This window comes from Salvelinus sp. IW2-2015, linkage group LG11 (genome assembly GCF_002910315.2).
Source record: "Salvelinus sp. IW2-2015 linkage group LG11, ASM291031v2, whole genome shotgun sequence".
In the NCBI taxonomy this organism is placed as follows: Eukaryota; Metazoa; Chordata; class Actinopteri; order Salmoniformes; family Salmonidae; genus Salvelinus; species Salvelinus sp. IW2-2015.
In genome coordinates this window covers 24220948-24231745 of record NC_036851.1, presented here as the reverse complement: position 1 = coordinate 24231745, position 10798 = coordinate 24220948, and the positions used below count along the sequence as shown (strand labels likewise).

The window sequence follows — 10798 nt, the reverse complement described above, 5'->3', positions numbered from 1 at the left end:
CCTGGTGTGTTGTTCATGTGTTGTGTGTCCAGGCCTGACTCACCCTGGTGTGTTGTTCATGTGTTGTGTGCCTAGGCCTGACTCACCCTGGTGTGGTGGAACTCCTCCAGCTGTTTCTGGGAGTTCTCCAGATCCTGAATCAGGGAGTTCTGGAACCAACAGCAAGAGGATAAGACATCACTGTTCAGCTATAGTTTGGGAATCACTAGTTTAGAGGCCTGAGTACATCATATGTGTGTGTGTGTGTGTGTGCGTGCGTGCGTGCGTGCGTGTGTGTGTTGCGTGCCATGCCTTGTCCTCCAGTGCTGCCATGCGTTCTTTAAGGTGAAGCTGCAGTCTCTCGTTAGACTCAGTGAGCAGACGGTCTACTGTGTCAGACAAACGCTTGTTGTGTTCTTCATTCATCTTCTCTCTCTGACGTGCCTGAGAGAAGGACGGAGAGACAGAGAAAGGGAGTGAAAAAGAGAGAGAGAGGTTTAAAAGTTCATGACTATTGTCACCCACATACAGAAGCACTCCAAACACTCCATGAGCACAGCACCAGAAAACAGAATGAGAAAGGACTTGATTTGACAAAATTGTATTATGCAGTCAGAGGAAACACTACGTTGACATCATATCTCAACCACACACACACATTCACAGCTGGTTCCTCATAGATCTACTTTAACTATACTCATGAGCTCACATACAGAGATAGAAACTAGACATGCGTGAATTATTCCAATTCTAAATATATCAGCCAGTCAGAGCTCTGTGGGGTAGGGAAACAGGCTGCAGCAGGAAATGTGTGGATTCGGCTCATATTTATAAAGCAAGGCATAGTGAGTGTGTGATACTCTAAATATGGAGTTGGTCCCCCCTTTGCTGCTATAACTGCTTCCACTCTTCTGGGAAGGCTTTCCACTAGATGTGCGAACATTGCCGTGGGGGCTTGCTTCCATTTAGCCACAAGAGCATTAGTGAGGTTGGGTACTGATGTTGAGCGATTAGGCCTGGCTCACAGTCGACGTTCCAATTCATACCAAAGGTGTTTGATGGGGTTGAGGTCAGGGCTCTGTGCAGGCCAATCAAATAATTCCACACCGATCTCGAAAAAACATTTCTGTATGGACCTCGCTTTGTGCATGGGGGCATTGTCATACTGAAACAGGAAAGGGCCTTCCCCAAACTGTTGCCACAAAGTTGGAAGCACAGAATCGTCTATAATGTCATTGTATGCTGTAGCGTTAAGATTTCCCTTCACTGGAAAAATAGCCCCAGACCATTATTGCTCCTCCACCAAACTTTACAGTTGGCACTATGCATTGGGCCAGGTAGCGGTCTCCTGGCATCCGCCAAACCCAGATTCGTCTGTTGGACTGCCAGATGGTGAAGCGTGATTCATCACTCCAGAGAACGCATTTCCACTGCTCCAGAGTCGAATGGCGGCGAGCTTTACACCACTCCAGCCGATGCTTGGCATTGCACATGGTGATCTTAGGCTTGTGTATGGCTGCTCGGCCATGGAAACCCAATTTATGAAGCTCCCGACGAACAGTTCTTGTGCTGACGTTGCTTCCAGAGGCAGTTTGGAACTCGGTAGTGAATGTTGCAACCGAGGACAGGCGATTTTTACGCGATACACGCTACAGCACTCGTCGTCCTCTTCTGTGAGCTTGTGTGGCCTACCACTTCGCGACTGAGCTGTTGTTGCTCCTGGACGTTTCCACTTCACAATAACAGCACTTACAGTTGAACCAGGCAGGTCTAGCAGGGTAGACATTTGACAAACTGACTTTTTTGAAAGGTGGCATCCTATGACGGTGCCACATTGAAAGTCACTGAGCAGGTGGGCTTGCCTGATTTGCATGTTATTTTGGCATTCATATCTGTCACATATCAGTTTGCAAACAATGTAAAATATACATATATATTTGAGTTAATAAAGCTTCCCTACAAACATGGTCTCTTTTTTGTTTTCTTGAGTAAGGCAGCTCCAAAATGCAGGTGTTTCAGCCTAGCTCAGTGCTTTCTGTGGTGGTGGGGCAGCCAGCGGAAAATAAGGAGCTTAGGGGTAATGTTAATGAGAATGTTCTTTAGTTGCGCCGTGATTGGCTCAGTGTTCTGTCACTCATGGGGACACTACATCACTGCCAAATCTAAGGGTAGAGCTCGAAAATTCAAGCCCCTTGGGTGCTGCCATAGAGTTACATTAGAAGTGCCCATCCAAGTAGGCTCAAGGTCATTGGCCACAGATAAAATGACGTCAAATCACGTTTTATCTACAGTAGCTTTGATTGGACTCAACATCATACTTTCAAAATCTTAGCTAGCAGTCATCATCATGAATCAAGTCCTTTTTAATCCTTGTCATAATAAGAGAAATAATGAAGATAAATTATAGATAAAACTTATCAGTGCTCATCGGCCATTGGACTTAAACATTACACATCAAGTTGGAAATAGCAAATTCAACAATGAGTGGTTTGGAAGGAATCAGTGGCTTACTGCAAGCATTGCTAAGCAATCACTAGCCTGCTATTCAGTGGAGTGGCTGTGTGGTCCCCATTCTGGGTTTAAGGGTCTATTTGCTAAGCTTAAAATGATAGACATTCAACATTGGCCATGCTGTCATTCCAGCAGGATTTATGCCGCGCTCGAAACAACTGTTAACTTGGAACTGGGAAATCAGACTTCAGGGAGTTCAAGACAACTGGGAACTTGGAACTGGGAAATCAGACTTCAGTGAGTTCAAGACAACTGGGAACTTGGGGAAAAAAACGAGATCCGACTGTGAACGGTCATCCAACTTGGAATTGTAAATTGGGAACTCGGGACACTTTCTAGAGCTACGACCTGAAGATCACTGACATCATCATGATTCAACCTTGTTTTTTTCTGAGTTCCAAGTTGTCTTGAAAGCACCATAAATCCAGAGAATGCCAGACTTTGATGACAAAGGACCGCCACGTCACCTTCATGTTCAAGTGAGCACAGCACAACAAGGTGAGTCCAAAACTGTATTGTATACTGTAGCTAAGAAAGTAATACTTAGTGTATGTTGTGTAGTAAGCTGTTAGTAGCCCATGTGCCTCACCCTATTTTCCCCTCTTAATTTCACCTACTGTTCTGACTTGGTAGGAAACGTAGCCTATAACCTGTTTTCCAGAAATAGCCAAGTGTAGCAGTGGTAAGGTGTTGGGTCTGCTTGTTGGGACAGCTTTATGTAGGCCCTAACAGTTTGTGGGCACCGTTTGTCACCGTTATAATGCAGTTCATGTATTGTTTAGTGTTGTGTTGTGTAGTGGCTTTGCTGGCATGCATCCCTCACTCTGGGGCTCCCGTGTGGCGCAGCTAAGGCACTGCATCTCAGTGCTAGAGGCGTCACTACATGTGTGTGTGTGAGGGAACATGAAGAGACAAAGTCAAGGGGCCAGGCTAATGTGAAGAGTCGGCCTACGCTGCACTCAGAGAGAGGTCAGAGAAAGCCTGCAGGGCAAGCCTACGTCACAAGCACGCAACGCACCGCTCACGCACATTCAGCAACAACACAGCCAACAATACAACCACGACAGCAACAATAGCACAACAACACACACACACACACACACAAGAAGCATACAACCCAACAACTGACATCACAGCACACACAGCACAACAGCTTTCACACACACACACACACACACACACAACACACACATCACGACCACACACACCACACCACTTACACTACACACACAAAACAACACCCACACACACACACACGGCACAGCACACAAACAAGCACACACACCCTGCTCAGTTCCTGTTCTGTTCTTCTCCTCCAGGTTTGTGGACTCAGCTGTCCTGAGTCGCTCTCTATCAAGGGGCAGTTGCCATGTCGCTCCTCGGCCTGCAGGGGAGACACAGGACACAAACTCATCAACCTGCATTCAGATTTACCACAAGCTCTTTTCACATTTCAAAAACGTATTGTTTTGCGTTACTGAAAGTCCTACAACTCTATTACCAGATTACCTTCCCCTTACATGCTAGATTACCTTTCTGTTGTCAGAATAACTAAGCTGTGCGTCGCATACAAGATTGCCTGTGGTGGGTTTCAGATTGACATCGCAGCCTCGTGTATGTTTTTAAGCTGTACTGTGTGTGTTGTACCTTGGTGAGAGGCTGCCCACCCTCTGTGACCAACTCTGCCTCCCACATCTGGTAGTGTCTGCAGACCTTAACCTCATTGGTCTGAGCCAGCCTCTGCTCTGCCAACTCTGAACAACTCTCTGCAGCTAGGCGCCACTTCTCCTCACTCTGACAGGGGCTGGACGGGAGAGATGGAGGTGGAGAGAGAGGAGAGGAGATTAGAGAATGAGGGAGACGAGAGGAGGTAGATGAAGAGGAGGGAGAATAAAGAGGTGGAGAGAAGAAAGAGAGATGAACATCATACATATTAAGGTCAATACAGATGTTTGGAACTCCATGTCTTGGCATGAGACTCAAGAATGTTTGTATTTTTTATTCACGGTTACAAAGCACTGTTTTCTCACTATACATGAGTGTTACAAAACATCAGGAACAACCTGCCTTTTTCCATGACATAGACAACTGTGGGAACGCATGGGAGTCAAACATGGGCCACAATCCTGCGGAACACATGTTCGGACCGGCCTGTGTACCTGTAGTCCATGCCTAATGATTGAGGCCTGTTTTCTGAATGGGCAAGGGGTGCACCAAAATATGTTGTTTGTAGACATCTACTTTCATACTCACTGAACTGCTTATCGTTCTCTGTGGCTTCGCGTGACTGCTGACAAGCACATATAGGGTTTGAAGCACAACTGTCAGAGTTTTCACTGAAACCAAGATTCGCGACACGCTATTCATGTCTCTTCTATGTTCTGGTTACCTAAGTCACACACTCCAGTTTACTTCTATGGCTCAAGCTCAGACACAAGTCCGGCTGATACCTAAACTGGCCATGTGTGTGTGTGTGTGTGTTGTGTGTGTAGTTGTGTGTGGTGTGTGTGTGGTGTGTGTGTGTGTGTGTGTGTGTGGTGGTGTGTGTGTGTGTGTGTGTGTGTGTTGTGTGTGTGTGTGTGTGTGTGTTGCTGTTGGTGGTGGGTGTAGATTTGGCGTGTGTGGTGTGTGATGTGTGTGTGTGTGTGTGTGGTGCTGTGTGTGTGACTGTGTGGAATGTGTTCGTCGTGTGTGGTGATGTTGTGCTGGTAGTGTGTGTGTGCTGTTGTGTGCTGATGAGATGAACTTAGAGGCCTGTCCCTGATGATGTCTCTGAGGTAGTAATGGATACTCTGTGTCAACCTCACATTCTCTGGCTTCAAGTGGAGATAAACTGAACTTCACCCTCAACTGAATGGTTGACGAACCATCATTCACCCCCGTCTGTGTGTGAGTCCCCTACCTCACCCCGTCCCCTCTTTATGTGAACCAGCATTGACCCCCTCCAGACTCCCCGAGATGTGTATGTGCTCGTATGTGTCATACATACCCATGCACAGTCGATGGTGACTTATTCAGCATGTGTGTGTGTGTGTTACCTGTCGGTGCAGAGAGTCCTTGGTAACCAGTTCGTTCTCCAGTTTGTCGTTGAGGTCGTGGATGTGTGTGGTTTCCCTCTGAGCGGCCAGGTAACGTTTTTCTAACGTTGTAATCCTCTCCTCCATATCCTCCCTCTGCGCCAACCCCTACAACAGGCATATAGTAAGAGAGAAAATACAGTGTGTGTGTTCATACTAGGAAACATAACATAGAACCTTGCCGATTGACTCGGTACCGGTACCCCCTGTATATAGCCTCGTTATTGTTATTTTATTGTGTTACTTTTTATAATTTTTTACTTTAGTTTATTTGGTAAATATTTTCTTCACTCTTGTAAGTAAGCATTTCCCAGTAAGGTCTACACTTGTTGTATTCGGCACATGTGACGTTTGATTTGCCTATTAATTTGGACACTGGCAAGTTCTATACAATCAACAGTGTTTATGTTTATGAATGAGACATATCGATTCCCCCTTCTCTTTTCCTATCTCCTCAATTACGCTCACCTCTCTCTGTTCCCTCTGTTGTTTGACTGACAGCTCCTCGCTGCGACTCAGGTCTCGGCGAGTGTTGGCTAGCTCCGCCTCCAGCTCTGCCACGCGTGTACTGAGTGTGCCCGAACGCTCGCGGCTCTGAGCCAGCTCATGATTGGTCCGATCCAGAAGCTCCTGCAGCTCCACTGACCTGCTGCCATCGTCATGGGCGTCTATGGAACCGTTAGGAAGCCTCTGAAGGGTCACACACACACACACACACACACACACACTTGTTTTTTCAGAGAGAGATAGATAGAGTAAGGGGAGTTTGCATGTTGTCATGATGATGTTGTTTACACTTGAAGAGTGTTTCTTCTGCTAATGTTTGAGGTCTTAGTGAATCAGAAAGGCACCGTTTGTGTGGTGTGTTTGTGTGTTTGTCTGGTGTGTTTGTGTGGTGTGTTTGTGTGGTGTGTTTGTGTGTTTGTCTGGTGTGTTTGTGTGGTGTGTTTGTGTGGTGTGTTTGTGGTGTGTGTGTGTGTGTGTGTGTGTGTGTGTGTGTGTGTGTGTGTGTGTGTGTGTGTGAGATGTTGTTTTGACGTTTCTCTCTCACCCCAAAGTAAAAATGAATTAGTGTGGTGTAATGAACCTTCAGGGAGACACATGGAGACAGGCAGCGCAGGCGGGCAGCCCTACTATCAGGACCTCCCGTCCCCTCTCTCCTATTCATCTGTTCTTCATACGCACCCCAGAACCCACAATGTGTTAGCCACTCAGACTCAGTATGGACTCGCAATTATTTCGATTTTTCTCATTCAATATCATAGCTAGAGAACAATAAGAGTATCTGTCTGTCTTCTGTCCTCTTCTGATAGAGGTTCCCCAGGCCGCATTTGTTCCTACACTCGTTTCCTGTAACACCAAACCGGGTGCCACACTGTTTTGTTTTCTTGCCCTACATTGACAGCAGCTATTCCAAAGTATTCAACAGCTTGAGATGAGTTGAATTATTTGAATCAGCTGTGTAGTGCTGGGCATAAAACCAAAACGTGCACCCCGGCTGGACCCCAGGGATCCGAGTTTTGGGAAAGCCTGTCGCTAGGGTTAGGCAGGTCTATTTAAAAAAAAAATATATATTTTTTTTATTTCACCTTTATTAAACGCAGGTAGGCAGTCTCATTTAAATTGCGACCTGGCCAAGATAAAGCAAAGCAAGTTCGACACATAACACAAAACAGAGTTTACAACATGGAGCAAACAAAACATACAGTCAATAATACAGGTAGAAAAATAAGTCTATATACAATGTAGAGCAAATGAAGGTGAGATAAGGGAGGTAAAGGCAAAAAAAGCCATGGTGGTCGATGTAAATACATATAGCAAGTAAAACAGGCTGGAATGGTAGATTGGTTGCAAGTGGAGAAAGTGCAAAGTACAATAGAGAATAACTGAGGCGCAGAAGAGCAAAAATAAATACATATAAGTTCAGTAGAGAGGTAAGAGGCACGTTGTTTGGGCTAAATTATAGATTGGGCTATGTACAGGTGCAGTAATCTGTGAGCTGCTCTGACAGCTGGTGCGTTAAAGCTTAGTGGGGAAGATAAGGTGTTCCAGTTCAGAGGTTTTGTAGGTCGTTCCAGTCATTTGGCAGCAAAGAACTGGAAGGAGAAGCGAACAAAGCAGGATTTGGTTTTGGGGTGCACTCGAGAGATATACTGCTGGGGCGTGCCACAGGTGTGGGTGCTGCTTATGGTGATCCAGCGGAGCGGAGATAAGTGGGGACTATACTAGCAGGGGGTCTTGGTAGATGACCTGGAGCCAGTGGAGGTTTAGGCGACGAGTATGAAGCGAGGGCCAGCAACGAGAGCGTACAGGCGGAGTGGTGGGTAGTTACTCGGCTTTGGTGACAAAGCGGATGGCACGTGTGATAGACTGCATCCAATGTTATGTGAGGAGGGTAATGGGTGAGGCTATTTTGTAAATGGAATTCGGCCAAGAGTCAGGATGCGGTAGGGATGGGTCAGAGTTTTACGGGAAGGGTATGTTTGGCAGCATCGAGTGGAGGATGCTGTTGTTGCGAAATAGGAAGAGCCAATTTCTAACTTTAATTTGGATTGGAAGATGTGGTTGAAGATTGAGTCTGGAAGAGAGAGTTGTACAGTCTTACCAGATACCTAGGTATTAGTGAGTTGTTCCCATTATCTTAAGTCCCAGAACAGGCTCCAGTATGATGCTGGAGCGGGCAGGCAGGTGGCAGGAGCGATCGGTTTGAACGAGTCATGCATTTAGTTTTAATGTATTTAAGAGCAGTTGGAGGCCACGCGAAGGAGAGTTGTATGGGCTTGAAGCTCGTCTGGAGGGTTGTTAAAAACATGTGTTCAAAGAAGGGCCAGAGTTATACAAGAATGGTGTGTCTGCGTAGAGGATCGTACGCAGACCACCAGCAGCGAGCGACATCATTGATATAGATTAACAGAGAAGAGAGGTCGGCCTCAAGAATTGAAGCCCTGTGGCACCCCATAGAGACTGGCCAGAGGCCCGGAAACAGCCGCTCCGATTTGACACACTGAACATATCAGAGAAGTAGTTGAGTGATGAACGCAGGGGAGAGCAATGCATTTGAGCAAACCAAGGCTATCGATAGTTCTGCACAGATGAGGACATGTGGTGATTGACAGAGTCGAAAGCCTTGGCCAGGTCAATGAATACGGCTTCACAGTATTGTTTCTTATCGATGGCGGTTAAGATATTATTTAGGACCTTGAGCGTGGCTGAGGTGCACCCATGACCAGCTCTGAAACCAGATTGCATAGCGGAGAAGGTGCGGTGGGATTCGAAATGGTCGGTAATCTGTTTGTTGACTTGGCTTTCGAAGACCTTAGAAAGGCAGGGTAGGATAGATATAGGTCTGTAGCAGTTTGGGTCAAGAGTGTCCCCCCCTTTGAAGAGGGGGATGACCGCAGCTGCTTTCCAATCTTTGGGAATCTCAGACGACACGAAAGAGATGTTGGACAGGCTAGTAATAGGGGTTGCAACAATGATAATTTTAGAAAGAAAGGGTCCAGATTGTCTAGCCCGGCTGATTTGTAGGGGTCCAGATTTTGCAGCTCTTTCAGAACATCAGCTGACTGGATTTGGGAGAAGGAGAAATGGGGAAGGCTTGGGCGAGTTGCTGTGGGAGGTGCAGTGCTGTTGACCGGGGTAGGGGTAGCCAGATGGAAAGCATGGCCAGCCGTAGAAAAATGCTTATTCTCAATTATAGTGGATTTATCGGTGGTGACAGAGTTTCCTATCCTCAGTGCAGTGGGCAGCTGGGAGGAGGTGTTCTTATTCTCCATGGACTTTACAGTGTCCCAGAACTTTTTTGAGTTTGTGTTGCAGGAAGCAAATTTCTGCTTGAAAAAGCTAGCCTTGGCTTTTCTAACTGCCTGTGTATATTGGTTTCTAACTTCCCTGAAAAGTTGCATATCACGGGGGCTGTTCGATGCTAATGCAGAACGCCATAGGATGTTTTTGTGTTGGGGGCAGAGGGTGGTCTATTGCAGGCGGCAACGGTGAGAGACTTGTTTTTAGAGAGGTGGATTTTTAAAAGTAGAAGTTCAAATTGTTTGGGTACAGAAGTGGATAGTAGGACAGAACTCTGCAGGCTATCTCTGCAGTAGATTGCAACACCGCCCTCTTTGGCCGTTCTATCTTGTCTGAAAATGTTGTAGTTAGGGATGGAGATTTCAGAGTTTTTGGTGGTCTTCCTAAGCCAGGATTCAGACACGGCTAGGACATCCGGGTTGGCAGAGTGTGCTAAAGCAGTGAATAAAACAAACTTAGGGAGGAGGCTTCTAATGTTAACATGCATGAAACCAAGGCTATTACGGTTACAGAAGTCATCAAAAGAGAGCGCCTGGGAAATAGGAGTGGAGCTAGGCACTGCTGGGCCTGGATTCACCTCTACATCACCAGAGGAACAGAGGAGGAGTAGGATAAGGGTACGGCTAAAAGCTATGAGAATTGGTCGTCTAGGACGTCCGGAACAGAGAGTAAAAGGAGTAGGTTTCTGGGTGCGATAAAATATCTTCAAGGAATAATGTACAGACAAAGGTATGGTAGGATGTGAATACAGTGGAGGTAAACCTAGGCATTGAGTGATGATGAGAGAGATATTGTCTCTAGAAACATCATTGAAACCAGGTGATGCTATCGCATGTGTGGGTGGTGGAACTGAAAGGTTGGATAAGGTATAATGAGCAGGGCTAGAGGCTCTACAGTGAAACAAGCCAATAAACACTAACCAGAACAGCAATGGACAAGGCATATTTACATTAAGGAGAGGCATGCTTAGTCGAGTGATCATAAGGGTCCAGTGAGTAGTGAGGTTGGTTGGGGTCACGGCGATTCAGACAGCTAGCCGGGCCATGGGTAGCAAGCTGGCAGAGGATGGAGGTCTGTTTTTAGCCACCTCGTGCGTTTCCATCGGTAGATTAGTGTGATTCCGTGTGGTAGAAGGGACCAATCAAATTGGCAAAATAGATATAGTTATAGTGACCCAAGATAGACCTAATCAGATAGCAGCCAATAAGACAGCTAACGATTAGCGGGCTGCAGATGGGCGTTCAGGTAACGTCGCGACGGAGGTGCCAGTTGGATAACTCCCTCGGGCAGATAACGCCGGTAGTCCAGTCGTGAAGGCCCGGTGAGGCTCCGCATCGGCAGTAAAATGGGTCCGGATAGGTGATTGTAGCCCAGGAGTGGCTGATGGAACTCTTCAGCTGGCTAGCTCCGGAATAATTGATGTTTGC

General features: G+C 46.6%; 1 protein-coding gene across 1 annotated transcript in view; it reads right to left on the bottom strand.

The window, feature by feature from the left end:
• ppfia4 (PTPRF interacting protein alpha 4) overlaps window positions 1-10798 on the bottom strand; it is a 108799-nt gene that overhangs the window by 16251 nt on the left and 81750 nt on the right. The window contains 6 exon segments of the mRNA XM_070445825.1: window positions 87-149; window positions 292-423; window positions 3776-3874; window positions 4138-4284; window positions 5529-5675; window positions 6036-6257. Of these exon segments, the coding sequence (XP_070301926.1) occupies window positions 87-149; window positions 292-423; window positions 3776-3874; window positions 4138-4284; window positions 5529-5675; window positions 6036-6257 (810 nt within the window).